General features: G+C 33.4%; 1 protein-coding gene across 1 annotated transcript in view; it reads left to right on the forward strand.

The window, feature by feature from the left end:
• TTN (titin) overlaps positions 1-17,461 on the forward strand; it is a 253,250-nt gene that overhangs the window by 103,993 nt on the left and 131,796 nt on the right. Inside the window, exons 113-116 of the mRNA XM_030485587.1 lie at positions 3,710-3,790; positions 15,522-15,605; positions 16,228-16,308; positions 16,598-16,681. Coding sequence (XP_030341447.1) covers positions 3,710-3,790; positions 15,522-15,605; positions 16,228-16,308; positions 16,598-16,681 — 330 coding nt within the window. The remainder of the gene's footprint in view (positions 1-3,709; positions 3,791-15,521; positions 15,606-16,227; positions 16,309-16,597; positions 16,682-17,461) is intronic.

Genomic DNA, 17,461 nt, shown 5'->3' on the forward strand with positions numbered 1-17,461 from the left:
TTGTGATCCTTATTATTAGTAAGATTTATGTGCTAAATTTTAAGATTCTTTTACTTGATATCTTTTTAAGTGCCTGAAGTACACAAGACAGTTGTCCGAAAAGAAAAAGTGTATGTTGAAGTTCCTCAGTATGAAGAGGAAGAAGAGATTCCAAAATATGAAGAGGAAGAAGTCACCAGATATGAGAAGGAAGTAATCCATTACAAAGAGGAAGTCCACCATTATGAAGAAGTTAGTCATTTTGAGGAGGAAGTTCCTCAGTATGAAGAGGAAGTTCCTCAATATGAAGAGGAAGAAGTCACACATTATGAAGAAGAAGCTGCTTATTATGAAGAGGAAGTTCCTGAACATGAGGAGGAAGAGCCAGAAATTCCCCAGTATGAAGAGGAGGCTCGGCTACCAGCTAGAGGTATACTTTAATTTTAGGATTTTTATGAGAAAAAGTAGTATCCTTTAATTCTGTTAGTATACCAAAGTTTTGGTTTAATATGTTCCAGTATGCTTTACAATGTGCCTTTTTTCAAGATGTTTAATGATTAGTATATAGTGTAGAAAATATGTGATGGTTGTATGTCTATTCTTTACTACTACCTCTATAAATTTAAATGTTCCATGTCATACATGTTCATTCCTCTTTCTTATGAAGTCTGTGTAACAACCAAGAAAATTTGACTGAGCTTTATTTCATCCTCTTCTGGGGTCCAATTTTGCTATCAGACTGTGCTTGAAATACTTAAAAATGGATATAAGAATTCTGCAATCACAGACAAAAAATATGTTTATCTAGAAAATAGGTAGGGTAATTGAAAATATGTGATTTACAAACACAAGCCACATTGACTTCCTCTGAGAAATCTTAAAAAACCCTATAGTTTCTGGTTATTTATTTCTTGAAGGGAATAATATATTTTCAGGGAAAGCAAAGATATAAAACTCCTATTAAATTTCCATATTTAAATAATCTTAGGTTTAGGTGTTTTCTTTAGGAAGACCTTTATTTGGTACTGGTGTAAATTTTTAACACGGTTAGTAGAGAATGAACATACTATTCACTACTTAGAGAGGACAACTATATCACCAAGATAAAACTTTTCTACATTGTAATATAAAGATTTCAGATTTCCCAAATCACATAATCATCTAAGAGTATGTAAAGATGTATATTTTCCAGTAATGATTCCAATCTTTCCATAGTCTGTCTTCCTCAAAAAGAAATTCAGAATTTTTTGACTAATTAAGGTATGCTAAAACTATATTTAAGATTGTTTGCAGTAGAATTTTATCATATTGATTAGCATATTTTTCTTAGTAAAGAAAGGGCCAGGCTGTGCACTGCAAAAGTCGGGTTAATCCTGAACAGGAAGGTTAGGGTTAGCTCAGAGCAAGTGGGATTACTCTCCTGTCATCATAAAACTTGTATGAATGTTTCTGGGTTTTGGAGCACAAAAACAGTTTAAGGTACCTTTTGGCTGAAACTTTGCATCACTGCAGTTAAAAGGAAAATCTGTTGATTTCAGCAGAATCAAGGTTTTCTTCTTTTTCATTCAAGTAAACCACTCTTAAACATTGCCATTACCTAGCAAATTGTGGTATAAACCAATGGCTACTTATAATGTGTCCATAGTTCTGTGTTTGAAGTAAATCAGCTGAAAAATTTGATGTGCTTGCTTTTTACATGTAGAAAGCACTTGGAAATTTCTGAGGAAGAAAATGTAATCAGCAGTTTCAATACAAATAAAAAATCGGCTTATTCAACATGATCAGGCAACCTATTTCATGGCTGATAAAAGTTAGTGTCATAGCTCTAGGGGAAAATGAGGAGAAGTAGTAAATCCACCTAATACAGCAATTGAGTAGTTGTTTATTACAATGTTTGTAATAAACATCCAAAAATTGGAGGAAAAATAAAATTGTGGTTTTGCAAGTTTCCCCACCATGATGATGCTTCCTCTTCTTTAATAGCTTGCTCTAAAAAGTCAAACTATGTCTTAATTCAATCTTTTGATCAGCAAATAAGCCCTTGAATTTGAAAACATTTTTATTCATGACCTCAATGGCTGAGCAGGGCGAATGGACATAATAGCAGTTAATAGAACCTTTTTCTGATTTTATTTTGTCTTCATGATCAAACCATGTTAAGTCATTCATGTATGGTTTGGGTGTGTATTTGTGATGCTTGTTTGCACTTTATGTTCCTATTGGTTTAGAGGTAAATACCTAAAACATTAATGGTATCTTTCAAGTGCCTGAGGTTCCCAGAAAGCCTATTCCAGAGGAAAAAATACCTACTCTGAAGAAAAAAGAAGTTCCTCCAGCAAAAGGTATATATCATTTCCTTACGTTAGCAGACATCCTCTGAATACGTAATTCACAGTATTTTTCAGATGTCTTTATAATTTCTTTTTTCTGTTCTTTTTGGAGGGGGCTCTTCATATTAGATATTTATCCTGTTGTCTTTTTTGTTTCGTTTTTGTTCTGGATAACTTGTGGTTTATTTTTTAACCAAAATAATGTTTTTGAAGTGCCTGAGGTGCCAAAGAAACCTGTACCTGAAAAGAAAGTCCAAGTGCTGAAGAAGGAAGCTCCCCCAGTTAAAGGTATATGAACTTGTAATTAGCTGTGATCAGAACGTTCTTCTAGACTTCATTTATTTTCTCACTTGTGTTAAACACTAGGATACTAAAAGGATTGTTGCTCTTAAGAATTGTGGTTCTTTGTATTTGTGTTTAATTGTTTGGTGTCACTGACATATATGTCATGGTGGTTTAGATTCTTCTGTCAAGCTCAATTTACAATAATATCTTACTAAGTTCCAGAAGTGCCTACGAAACCTGTACCAGAAGAGAAAAAGATTCCTGTTCCTGTACCAAAAAAGAAGGAAGTTCCACCAGCTAAAGGTATATCAGCTCTTGACTGAATGTGTTAGAAAAAATATTTTAAAAATTGGTCTTTGTTTATCTTTCCTTTTTAATGTAATATAGAGTGAATAGTTTTCTGTTCTTGACAGTTCTTCTTTATCATTCCACTTTATTGATTCATATAATTGTTCTTTACCTTATGGTTCAAAAATGAAATTCTTAAACTACAACAATATTTTTAAAGTGCCTGAAGTACCAAAGAAACCTGTGCCAGAAAAGAAGATACTTGCCCCAGTGCCTGAAAAAGTTGAAGAACCTCCACCAGCCAAAGGTACACCAGTTTCTGGTTCAACTGTATAATTCTAGTTTTGCTTCTTCAGCTTTAGAAGACTGCAAGTAGCAATCCCACTCCTTGTCCTAGTGTGTTTGACCCACTCACAGACCTATCTATGACCAGACACTGTATTGTGGCCATTTCTGTCAGTCATGGGTGCTATGCTTACTGTACACTTTGAAAATTTCTGTGTCTTGTACCATCTCCGTCTTTTGGATATTTTATATTTAAATTATTTAAAATTGCTGATTCAAAACCAGATGCCTCAAAAGATAAACAGTGTACCTAAACAGTCAGACTTCACCCTTAGCCTTATAACGCTAATTTGTAGTTCTGTAGTCTGTTTGTAAGTTTACATCTCTGCATAAACCTGTGGTTAAAAATCAATGTTATCTTTCATACATAATTGAAGTTTACCATATTTGTGTAGTTGTCTTAATATCAGTTATTCAGTTATCATGTTTTATGTTTTATGTAACATTGAAAATTAATTTCTTAAACAAAAATGTCTTTAAAGTTCCTGAAGTGCCCAAGAAAGTTCCAGAAAAGAAAGTACCTACCCTTGTACACAAAAAGCCAGAACCTGCACCAGCCAAAGGTATCTTTTCTTATAACTGAACATATGGATGATGCTTCTTATTGTTTCTGTATGTTTGTTGCTAGAATTTAAAGTCTCGTAGCAGTTCATGGCAAATGTACTTGCTAACTCACGTTCTTTAGCTTCTGTGTAAGTTGTCCCAGTTTCTGATGTTGTGCCTAAGTTTTCTACAATTAAATACTATCTTGAAGTGCCAGAAATACCAAGACCTCCTTCTGAAGAGGTACCTATTTTTGTTCCTGAAGAGGAGGAAGAGGAAGCTGTTCCAGAGATACCAGCAAAAGGTACACCATTCCTTCTCGAAAATTATGATAGAGCTTTGTTCGTTCCTTAAAAGATCTTCATCTCTATTGATTTTTTTAAGATGGATGTAAATCTTAATTATCTTTCTGAGGAGAGTTTTCTTCTTGTTGGTCTTCGTGACTTTGTTCTGTGGTTTTAGTAGTTTTCATGCTTTTAAAGTAATTGAAAATTTCTTATCAAAACAATATCTTTAAAGTGCCAGAGGTGCCCAAGAGAGCTGCCCCAGAAGAAAAAGTACCTGTTGCAGTTCCTAAAGTAAAGAAAATTCCACCAGCTAAAGGTATATCACAGTGCCGTGTATGCAGATGATTCCTCTCCTTTACATATTGGTATTTCAGCTGAACTTCATTATAAAAATTAATTTATACTCATGTAAAATCAGGTCTTTGGTTCTAGCACCCTGCTGCTCCCCTGTAATGAGCAGTGCTAGGTCTCAGGCAGGGCTTGGTTGTCTATTTTGTTATTGACTTCAGTGGGCTGAGAATCAGGCCTTGTCTTCCATTTTAAGTGACTGCTGTGAATGAAATAATTTATTGTGATATCATTATCCAGAACAAATATTTAAATTAATTTACATTTTATTTAAACAAAATACCTGGAATAATATTTTATGGGCCTTTACCTGGAAATTTATCCATTCAGGGAGATCATTCTGAATATGTACCTTGAGACTATGCTAAAATCACAAGCCTTTTAGCTAAACTTACATAAAAATAAAATAAAATCACAACCAGCCATACGAATAGTCAGAAAATATGCCCTGGATGTGAAATTCAGAGTGGAGGTAGACTATCGCAGAGCCTACCATTTGGTGCTGAGAAAATTCTACCTCAGCAGCTGAGTTTTTTAGAAAAGAATTGCAAAGTACACACTGGATGTTTTTTAGGTAAAAAATTAGATGCTAATAATCCTCTACAATCTCTTTTTGGTAGCGTATCTTTCTAATATTTTTCATTGTCAATGACACTGTGTAATTAAGAATTGGGTAAAAGAGCCAATCCTCATATAATCCTAATAACCTAGTTGTAATATGCTGTTTTCAGGGAGTGAAAACTAACTAATAGTTTCCCTTATCTTTATTACTATTGTTACTTCAAAGTTGGTGTCCTTGTGATTTATGTTATTAATTTTCCTTTGTGACGTTGTGAAAGTAAAGTTCTTAAAATAATATCTTTAAAGTGCCTGAGGTGGCAAAGAAAGTTGTGCCTGAAGAAAAGGTTCCCATTTTCATTCCTGAGGAAGAAGAGGAAACTATTCCAGAAGAAACCGTACCAGCAAAAGGTACATGATCTTTTCTTGGAAGCCACTCATGAGATCTTTTGGGTTCCTTAAAATTAATCTTTATTTCTTGTTCTAAGTTGTATGTAATTTTTAATGATCTTTTTGGGGAGCTTATGACCTTGTTTCATGTATTCTTATGCTTTTAATGCTTTGAAAGTAACTTTAAAATGTGTTTGCGAAACAATATCTTTAAAGAGCCAGAGGTTCCTAAGAAACCTGTCTCAAAAGAAAAAATACCTGTACCTACTCCTGAGAAACGGGAGCTTCCTCCAGCAAAAGGTACATAAATTAATACTTAGGAGAACACTGTGTTGTTATTCTCATCCAGTGTCTCTATTTATTTTATTTTGTTTGTTATTTATGTTAGTTTTCTGTCCCCAATGTCTTTCTGTATTGATGTCTCAGAGTGATTGCCAAATTCCTAGCAAAAAATAAGCTCTGAAATTACCTGACTTGTTCAAGAAGTCTGCCTATAGATATCAAGTGTCTTTTGGTTTTATTTCTCTTTCATCTTCTTTAAAACATTTAAATATATTCTACAGATCAGTTCTTATTTCATTATGTCTGTTTGTGTATGTTTTCTGTTGTCTTTCTTATACTACTTGTGGATGATATACTTAAGATAAAATAATGTCTTTAAAGTGCCTGAGATGCTTAAGAAACCTGTTCCTGAAGAGAAAGAGCCTGTTCCTAAAAAGGTGCCAGCTCCACCAGCCAAAGGTATTGTAGTTTGTAAATACGCTTATCATTAATAGATAACACTATTCATACAAGTTGAGTTTAGTAAGGGATATTTTAGTAGGTTTGTCTTGTATTATATGTCACCATACTGTTTGTTTGTTTGTAAGTTTCTGTTCTGCTGTTTGTAAGCTTCTGGGTTTGTCTATTTTAAAATTGTGCAAAAGAATACTGAAGTTAGGTTCTATCTTTAAAGTATCCAAGATGCCTAAGAAGGTTGTTCCTGGAGAGAAGGCACCTGATGCCCCCCCTGTAAAAGTCGAGGTTCCAACTGCAAAAGGTATATGTACTCCTGATTATAATTAATATTTATGCTAAAAATACTCTTGACTTTCTTCTTTCTAACTTTTGTCTTTGCTTTTTGAGAATTCTGCTTGAATTTATGTTATAAGTCTTCATTATCAATGTTTGCATTGTAGAACTATAAAGCTCCATTTCTTGTGCTTTATTTACTTATTCTGCTCTAAGGTGGGGTTTTTTTTCTAAATTCCTAAAAAAATCCATATCTTTAAAGTCCCTGAGGTGCGTAAAAGAGCTGTTGCAGAAGAGAAAGTGCCAGCTGTTGTGCCCAAACCCAAAGAACCAACACCAACTAAAGGTACAGATATATTTCTTTTTAATCCTCCCAAAGATTTGTTTTTCCTCATAATTTCGAAAATCTTTCATAATATATATAGTTTCAGAACCATGTTCTGATATTTTAATGTAACTTATACTTGTGGTGATCATGTACATTTTATGTTTGATGTGGATAGTCTTGACTAACTTAAAAAAATATATAAAAATTAATAATTTTAACCTAGTAACAATAATACTGTTTCTAAAGTGCCTGAAGTATCCAAGAAACTTGTCCGGAAAGAAAAAGTCCCTGCTCCTGCTCCTGCGGTGGAGAAATATGAGTATACATATGAAGAGTATGAGAAGTACGAGACATACGAGAGTATTGAAGAGTTTGAGGATGTTCAGGAAGGTGAAGAAATTGAGGCATATGAGGAACCTGAAGAACCTGAGAGATATAAGGAGATTCAGGAACAGGAATATGAAGAGGAGGCTGAGGAGAAAGATTTCTATGAAAAGTATGAGTTTAAGGAGACGGAAGAGATCTATGAGAAATATGAAGAGGTGTATGAAGAGGCTTATGAAATCCAACCTGCTATAGGTACATCAAGTAATGATTTCTTTATTCTTACAGTTTGTTGAGTTTCAAGCTACTGCTTAAGCTTCCTTTGGGTGTTTATTTATATTTTTTCCCATCTGTAGTCCTATGTCTGTCTGTTGCTGGTAATGATAAATCCAGTCAAAGTTTGTTTTTCTACTATTCCTTCCTAAGGAATTCTTCCCTTCAGAGTAGAATGGGAGGATTCTACATCTGACTGCCCAAGAGTGAGCTAGTATAGATATATCACAAGCAAAGTCAATGATAATTTTCTGATGCAGTTCAGCTTCAGCCTGAATTAAATATTTTTATGCATCAATCTTTGTTTCTTTTGCCCAGTAGCTTCTGTGAGTTACAGAGATATTAAAACTCATGTTGGATCTTCCTTCTCATAATTTAAATTTATGATCATAAGATCCCTAATACCAAACAGAAAGTGCATCTAAAATGTAGCGGAAGGATTTACAGTGCTATTGCTTAGCTTTCATTGCTCAGGAACTCTGAAATAAGTGGCTCTTCACTTGTCTTTATATAAGTGATGAAATGGCTCCTCTACAAATAAGTGATTGCTCTGCTTGCTGTCTTTGTATCCATTACAATTCCTCATAAATAACTTAAAATCCAAAATTAATTCTTTTTTAAGTGCCTGAGGTGCCTAAAAGACCTCTGCCAGGAAAAAAAGTGCCTGTTCCTGTTCCTACAAAAGAACCTCCATCAGCTAAAGGTACATCAGATACTAGAGAAATTTAAAAACAGACTTCTGCCTGACCCTCTGAATCCCTAAATCCAGTAATTTACCTATTCTGATTTGACTGCTAGACCCTTAATTTTCTTTTGCAGTGAAGGACAGAGATTAAATTACTAAAAAATTAATATTTCTTTAACAAATCAAAACTGAGACAGATTACTTCCTGTGGAAAAGGAAGCACAGGCAGGACCTGCAAGATTTAATTTTTGTTGTCACAATAAAAGTGACATTTTATAGCTAATCATTTAGACAAGCAGATGAATAAATTAATAAGTCTGTTCAGCTGTAACGCCATATAGTGAAACTAGGACTTTCTTCAACCTAATGATGTGCTGGAGCACATACAATCTTACTAGGTTTTCCCTACACCAGGCTCTACAAAAAATAAGTGTCATGAATACCAATTGTGAGTGGATGCTAGTAGAGTTTCTGTACTAGTCTGGAGCTCTGTACTCTGTAGTCTTCTGTTTAGAGCACTTACTTTGTCAGAAATTAATTTTGTGCTAAATTTTATAATTATTTCTTGTAAAAATTATCAGAATGAAATCAGTGGGAAAGATGGGGGGGGTTTTCAGAAAGACTTTGAGTTTGTTAGTCAAAAATTGATGCAAGAGTGGTGTTTTTCATTCAGTGAATACTGAAGACTCTAGCTATGTGAATCAAGCAAAATAGTCCAGTGGGTGGCCTGCATGGTCACCACCCAGTGGCAACTGAAGACACTGCATTTTATATTTTGCTAATTTTTCTGACTCTTTGCATTTTTTGCTTTTTACTCAACTTGTATTCTTAACTAACATTCATATTGCAAAAGTTCTTAAAAAAATCCCAATGTCTTTAAAGTGCCAGTGGCGCCGAAGAAACCTGTTCCAAAAGAAAAAGTACTACCTGCTGTTCCTAAAAAGGAAATTACTCCACCAGCTAAAGGTATACTTCCTCTGCATTGTTCTCATGAATCGTGACTTCTGATTTCAGACTTTTGTCTTCATTATTTGTTGACAAAGATGTATGTATATTTATGTTCCCACAGTGGGTTTTTTTAGCTGTTTGTGACTGAGTCTTTTTTTGCCTGTTGGTTTCAAGTCATTTGTTGAAAATACGTGAGTCACTTTTTAAAAAAATGTGTGTTCTGTCATTAAGCTACACATGAAAGTAGTTCAGAAAGAAATAATATTTTTATTTCTTCTGAAAAGGAAGGAGATTCCACCAACCAAATCTATGGCCATCTTTCAAGAATGTTTTTTAATATGTTATATTTTTTTATATGTTATACGTCTAGTCTTCAAAATTAACATAGATGTTCTTTCAGGAATCATTTAATCCTTTGTTATTTCATTAACCTTCATTGTTAGGTTTTCTCTTTTTCTTTCTAACTTCTTCCAAATAACTTTGAAAACCCTTAAATTATATCTTAAAGGGCAAGCCATTCTCAAAAGAGCAGCCCCTGAAGAAAAGAAACCTACACATACACCTGAAATAGAAGTTCCACCAATTAAAGGTAAAAGAACCTTGGATATGAAATTTTACGGAAAGGAAATAGTCATGTCATTTTTCCAAACTAATATCTTCTAAAATGATCCTCATGTTCTGTATATCATTGCAAAAGTATCTAGTCTTTAAGTGCAGATTTGGCTCTCAGCAATGAATTGAAAACTCTGAAACATTTCAGATATGTGCTATGCATGTGCTAAACAGTAAATACATTGATTTATGAATATAAACATGCTGAAGAGGTATCACTACTTACAGTACCAATATGAAAACCTTCAGCACTTTTATGTTTGTACTGTAGTTGTGAATTTAGTTTAAATTGGGGCATTGGGGATGCCAATAGATTGCTCATGATAGTGGTGGAAAAGTAATAGGGTAAGAGCTAGTAAATTAAAACTATTAAAGCTGTTACACATATCAGAAGGAAAAAGATGATGATACAGTAAGAAAAGCAAATGGGTTATGCTCTTTGAGAGCAGAAATATACATTTCTTCACATAATTGTTCCAGCAAGACAGTTCTAGAACTGTGTAATATTTCATTCTCAAAAAGACACTGTATTTGGAACTTCAAAAGACCTTAGTTTTCTGGGTTTATTTCTGTTTGAGATTTTAAAAGTTGAAAATTATTTTGAGTTTACTAAAAGCAAGGTAATATCTTTTAAGTTCCTGAGTTTCATAAGAGAGCTGTCCTTGAAGAGAAAGTACCCACCATTATTCCTAGAGAAGAGGAGCCTCCTTTGTATGAAGGTACATCAGTGGTACATCTACCAAGTAGTAAATTGCAGGACTATATCAACTCATGCTCTAGATTGTTCCGTAAAATATGAGACACTTTCAATTTATTTTTGATTTATTTAAAAGTAATTTCCATCCACGTCTGTCAGACACTCATTCCCCCTGAATTTAGTTATAGTTTAGCATTTTAAAAATGTTATTTTCTTCTCTAGTCATGGGAGAAAGAAACATAAATAAGAGGGAAGCTAGGTTTCTGATCCAGGAAAGCACTTTAGCCACATTGGATCAGAGAAATGAACTTAAGTAGACACTGGTTTAGAAGCCATCCAGAGTAACAATTAATTTTTGAGCTGGGATATACATAGTTCATGCCAGATAAGGACATGTGAAATTCAATTACAATTTCTGTTTAGTACACAGAACTAAGTAACTAGAAAATAAAATGAAATATTTCTGTAAACTTTTATTTTACTAACTGGGAATGGTTGCTTCTGGTGATAGTAGGTAAATGATCAGGCTGAACTTAGATATTTAAATAACTTTATGTTCAAACAGCTCTCTGTACGTGTACATGTCTGCACTTTTGTCAATCTAGTATTGTCTTGTAAATAATGTTAAAATATGTAAAATAAACTAATATCTTTAAAGAGCCTGAAGTTTATGGAGAAGTTCCAACAGAAGAAGAAGAAGAAGCCCCTGTTATTCCTAGTCAACCAGAAGCTCCAGCAGCTAAAGGTATACCAAGTATTCAAACAATCTACAAAGAAACACATGCCCTACAAATTAGCTCTTCATCTTCATCATTAGATCCATGTGTGAATCTGTTATTTAATGTGTTCATTCTGATGTTTTCTTAGCTGTTATGTGTCTGTCATTGCTTTTTTTGTTCTTTATATTCTTAAAAAAATGTATTATCTTTGAAGTACCTGCAGTGACAAAGAAAAGTGTCGCACTGAAGAAAATACCTGCTGCTATACCTACAGAAGAAGCTCCTCCAGCTAAAGGTACATGAGCCCCAAATGGATTTTCTCTAGCCTTTTTCAAAAGTGAGGTACAACTGAGAAATCCAACATGGTTTTTTTGAACAACATGACCAGGTGCTATATATACTGTTTTCTTCCATTTGATCTCTTGTAAGAGTAAATTTTGTCTCTTCCTTTGATTGCTTTTATCTTAGAAAGAGAGTATACATACAGAGAGATGAGGGATTAGGGATTAAAACCGATCATTTATGTTCATCTAATGAACAATTATTAAGACAGAAAAATTCATCATTCAGGAAAACAAATGCAAGGAACATTTTCCACAAGTTCTTATTTTTGTCTTGTGTTAGCAACTGCTCAAACAGTTTGATACATTCTGCATCAAGAATTAAAAAAAAAAAAAAAAAAAAAAAAACAAAGAAAGAAATATAAAGAAAATAGATACAAAGAAATTTAGTAGACAGGAAATTCATAACAGGGCTTTATATTTTTTTTTACTTCTTGTCTCATGTTCTATTTCCCAAAATACTTTCTCTGACAATATATTTTTAAAAAGCCCTAAAAGTTTGTGTCAGAAGCTTGTTTGCAGAAGCTCTCTGCAGTCACGTCAGGGGTTTTAATAAATTCAAGATTAAGGTAAGACTTTAAATAAGGACAAAATACAAAGCCACATTTTTTTATATAGAAACATAGTTTTTTAATAAAATTCCAAATGTTTCAAATGTCTCTGGAGTTCTTCAAACTCCATCGATATTTGAAACATACTATTTAGTTAGTGGTACTGCAGTTTTGCCTTGCTTTTATAGGTAAATTGATTTTTTTTTTTTAAAAAAAAGAAAACCCTTTAAATTGCCAAAGTTCTTAAAGAAAGCAAAAAAACCCAAACCTAACTGCCATGTTTTGAGCGAAGATTTTCCTGTAAGTATTAGGAAATAGAAAAGCAGTGAACTCCAGAAAGTGAAGTTCTTGAGTTGTATTCACAGGTTAATACCATGTAATTTCATATCATTCTGGCACAACTTTTTACTATTTTACAAGACTATACTACTTATTTCCTAGTGCAAATTTCTAAAATAAACCAATATTTTTAAGTTCCTGTAGTACCAAAGAAAGCTGTCCGCAAAGAAAAAATACCTCCTGCTCTACCTAAAGAAGAAGCTTCACACTTTGAAGGTACAATAAATTTTGAGTAGGATTTGAAGCATAAAAAATATGTTTTCATATATAAATCTCTGATTATTTTGAGAGGATTCTGTCTACCATAAAGTTTAGTTAGCAGCTTTCATTAGCTGCAACAGTATAAAATTAATTAATTAAAAAAAACCATCTGTAGGGTTTTTTAAGGGGAAAATTAGCTTTTTGTGCAAGAGATAAGTGCAATGGACTCTGGCATTTGGAATCAGTCTGAGGGGAAAAAAAAAGTATGGAAAATGTAACAGAGCTTAGATAGACTCTGCACTCAAGGAAGCAGCCCAGTTTAGGACATAGAATCATAGAATGGTTTGGGTTGGAAGGGACATTCAAAGGTCATCTAATCCAACACATCATCAACTAGATCAGGTTGCTCAGAATCACATCCAGCCTGGCCTATCACATATCACACATCTTTCTCCTGGCAAGCTGCAGAGGTCAGATCAGGGTAGAATCAGAGATTTTTTTTCTTCCTTCATTTGAAAGCACGCTAATTTAGAGGGTAAATATAACACAGATCCATGTATCTTTAGATTAGCTTGAATATTTGATTGCGTTTGTTCTTTATCTTTCACACTGTTGTTTTCTGAAGATATTCCAAGTTAATTTAAATATTTAAACTAATATCTTTCAAGTACATGAAGTTTATGAGGAGATGCACATAGAAGAGGAAATTTCTACTGTTCATAGAAAAGAGAAGGCTCCAGCACCTAGAGGTATATGTCATCTTCATCATCTCTTCCTGCAATTTGCAAAGTCATGAACTCCAGGAAAATTATTCTTGTTCATGGTTTAGTTCTTGTTCAGTGTAATTAATTTCTATGTTCATTTTTTTAGTACCTTTAGTACCTATAGTACCAACATTTACTTACAAACCTGGGATTTTTTTATGACTTGTCTTTCTATTCTATATAAATTTTTAAAATGAACTAATATCTTTAAAGTGCCCACAATCATTAAGAAAACTGCTCCAGAAGAAAAAGTGCCTATTGCTGTGCCTAAAAAACCAGAACCTATTCCTGTGCCTAAAAGACCAGAATCTCCACCATCTAAAGGTACTTTGATAGCTGAATAGAACTGAGGTCTCTTCATAATAAACATCTTTTCTGTTCTTACATAATTTCTGCTTTAATAGTTCATCTCTGTCAGATTTGTGGCATTTATGTTGTTTATGTCTCTTTTCCCATTTCTTAACTTGTCTTTAAGTCATAACATGAAAATTAAAGTCAGTAAATATCTTTCAAGTGCCTGAATTTCCCAATAAAACTATTCCTGAAGAGAAACCTGTCCCTCTGCCTAAAAAGCCGGAAGCTCCACCTGCCAAATGTGTGGGTGAACATATCTTTTCCTTCTCCTTTCTTCTGTCCTTTGTTTTGTCATTGTCAAATCATTAAAAATTAATTGAGTTTGTGTATTTCTTCTACCCAAGAGTAATCCATTGTGATCCACAGAAATTGTAACAGAAACTAGTCAAAGGGTCTAAAAATAAAGAAAACTACTTGAGTCAACATGCAGTGAGATTTACAGAACAAATGATTTCACTTCATAGGTGTTTATAGATACTGTAAACAGCTTCAGAAATTATATCAATACTCAAGCAAGAAGTATATACGCTTCCTCTTTCACTTCGCTTATGTTAAACTTGGAGGTCAATTGATTTAATTTTGAATTGAAATAGCATTAGGCACAGAAACCCGTTGTTACAGTTCATTCAGATATTTCAGAAATCTGCCTGAATTAGCATTTTGCGTGGCATGTCACCACTGCATGATGAAAGATCCCCAGTAATTTTCTTCAAACTGCTGTTTTCCAGAGATATAGAACCATAGAGACTTTTCAGAACATGTGACTGTTGTCAGAGTATGCTTATTCATCTACTTACTTGTTTTGTCTTATTTCTTTGTATTGCATGTTGTTTTGTTGGGTTTTTTTTTAATTCTTCAAAGTACACTAACATCTTTAAAGTGTGCAAGGTACCTAAGAAATCTGTCTCAGAAGAAAAAGTAAATGGTGCTGTGCCTAAAACGCCAAGAGTAACACCACCTAAAGCTTATATGTCAATAATGCTGACTCTCTGAGGAGGAGATTTCTCTTTCTCTTGGGCAGTAGGGTTTACAGTAGATGAAAAATATTACCCTTTATTTCTTGCTTTTAAAATATCCTGGTAGTATGCAATACTACACAAAATTTTTTGCATGACATCTCTTTTTGTATCTGGTCTTACATTTCTTTCTGACATGCTTCTTGTGAGACTCTTCTAATAATTTATATATTTTTAAATGCCTTAAATATAACAAAAATGGATGCTGTTTCCTTTAAAGTGCCAGAGGTGCCAGAGAAAATTCCAGAAGAGAAAGTACCTGTTTCTGTGCCTAGAAAACTGGAACCACCAGCAGCCAAAGGTATGTTGCACAACAGATAGATAACTAAAATTTGGAAAAGAAAAAAATTTCTGCCTGGATTGTGCATATTAGTTTTTTGATTGTTTGTCTTGTCCTATTACTTTTATTTTCTGTGCCTACAGTTCTATATATGCTACAGTTTTGGAAATTCTTCTTTTTGAATCATAGCTGTAATCAGTGTACCAGTGTGTTAGAGATACTGATGTGGCTGGGCAGAGATGAGATTGATACTTGAGAACTCAGCAGAAATCTTAAAGAGAAGAAAGGACTTCTGCAATGTGAATTACTCCCAACTGACAGTGAAAAATTAGCCCTAAAGAGAGTTTAATAATTTCAAAGTATGGAATAAGTGATAGAGATGTCGAACACAGGATAAAACCCTCTGTACATAGATGAAAAATTGATACAAAGAAGTAATCATGCATAGAAGAATTTGGCAAGGAATACAGAATGGTCAATGGCAGCCTTAGTCAAATGGAGATTTGAGAAGTGGCTGAATAAAATGAAAAAATAATGTAATGTAGAAGAAGAAATTCCAAAAGTCTCAGAGTTGTTTCTTCAGACTTTACAGAGACATTAAAAAAAACCCAATGAATATGTCAAATCAATGGCTCCATTAAAAACCTCCTTACTTTGCAATTTCTAGTGAAAAGTTTTGAACATCGCTGTAAAATTCCAACTGAAAATAATTTCTTTCTTTAAAGTGCCTGACGCACCTAAGGAAGTAGTTGTAGAAGAGAAAATCAAAGTTGCTGTGCCTAAAAAGGCAGAAGCACCACCAGCTAAAGGTACTTGCAATTAGTAAAACCATGGCAACAATTTGTATTAATTTCAGTGATAAGACATTTTGATACTATTTGCCCATCTTTCTATCTTTTAAACTGCCATTTTTAAAATTCATTTCTGGGAGCAGCCTCTTTACTCCCTTCAAATGACTCTCAATCAAGATTGGGGACTTATTTGGTAAAGATTCTTGTGTTTAATTCATGTTACTTGGTGTCCTTTTTGTTTGCTTCTTTTTCCACTTCAATGTTATTTAAATTTCCTTATATTCTTAGTATTAACATAATTGTTAATTTTCAAGTGCCAGAAGTGCCCAAGAAAGTCCCAGATGAGAAAATACCAGTGGCAGAGCCTAAGAAACCAGCAGTTCGACCAGCTAAAGGTACTTGACATTGTGGCAAAATTAACAGAATCAAAAATTTCACTCTGTTACTGTTTTAACACTATAGAAGATAGTACCCAAGACCTCTGTTAGAATTTTCTTCTGTTGTCAAAGGTTTTTCGAGTGAACAAATGTGTGAAAAAAAGTACAGCTTGTTGTTCGGTGTTCTCACTAATATTGTTCTGCTGTTATGCGTTAATGTTGCTTATGAAATTCTTATAGTAAAATTATTAATATTTTTCAAGTGCCTGAGGTACCACAGAAAGTGATCCCAGAAGAGGTTTCAGTTAAAGTACCAAAGAAACCAGAACCTCCACCAACTAAAGGTAATTGCTGTATACAATTAATGAAAGAAAACCCATTTTAATATAATGGTAATTTATTTTTACTATAAATGTTCTATAAAATATTTTTGTTGTTTAAATTGTAGTTTTTGCATATGTACCTCAGTGAGACATCAAAAAGTGTTTTCTATAGGCAAACAAAAAAGTTAATATACACATCCACATCCAGTGATGCTTTTGCTGTCCCAGAGATTTACTTTTCCTTGGTGTCTTAATGCTGCAGACATATGCTTGAATTTCATAAAAATAAAATTAATTACTTTCTTTCAAGTGCCTGAGGTGCCCAAGAAAGTTGTTTCCGAAGAAAAAGTACACATTGAAGTTCCTAAAAAAACAGAACCTCCACCACCTAAAGGTAATTTTCAATACTGATAAAATTGTACAGAAATTTTAATGTTTCTTTAAATATTATTTTTGAATTTGTGTTATCATCTTTTTTTATATTCTAATATTTATAAATGTTACAGATTGTGTTGTCATCTTCACTTGTGAATAGCTCCCAGTAAGCAAAAATGGCTATAAATGGTGTGCATCAAGCAATACGAAAAAAACACAGACTATTTATTAGGAGTATTTTTTTTTTTTCTGATTCTGTTCAATGATTTTCATCTTGGAGCTATTGTTGCCTTTTTAATTCCTATTCTTCAAATTCCTGAAAGTAAACCAAATAAATATCTTTAAAGAACCTGAGGTGCCGAAGAAAGTTGTTCCGGAAAAGAAAATACCTGTGCCTAAAGAACCAGAACCTGTGGTTGTCCCAGAACCAGAGGCTGCATCTGAAGAACCAGAACCTGAGACAGGTAAATCTCAACATTCGTAAAATAACAAAAGTAAATCCTCTCTTCTTTAAACTTTGATTTTCCAGGCCTTCACTTTTCTGAGATTCTAAATTATACCTGTTCTATGTATCTGCATATATGTATGAAATAGACATACATGCGTCTTTGTGAAGAATAGTGACAAATCTTGGATGTCTAAATTGCCTGTATCTTAAACTTCAATTCATCTTACTATTTTAGATTATTTTTACCGTTCTACTACTTGGGTTCATGAAAACAACTACAACTGATATGTTTAAAGTGATAATAGTAGAAGAAAAGAAACTACCCATTCTAGTAGCTAAGAGCAGAAGATA

This window comes from Strigops habroptila, chromosome 5, assembly GCF_004027225.2.
Source record: "Strigops habroptila isolate Jane chromosome 5, bStrHab1.2.pri, whole genome shotgun sequence".
NCBI lineage: Eukaryota > Metazoa > Chordata > Aves > Psittaciformes > Psittacidae > Strigops > Strigops habroptila.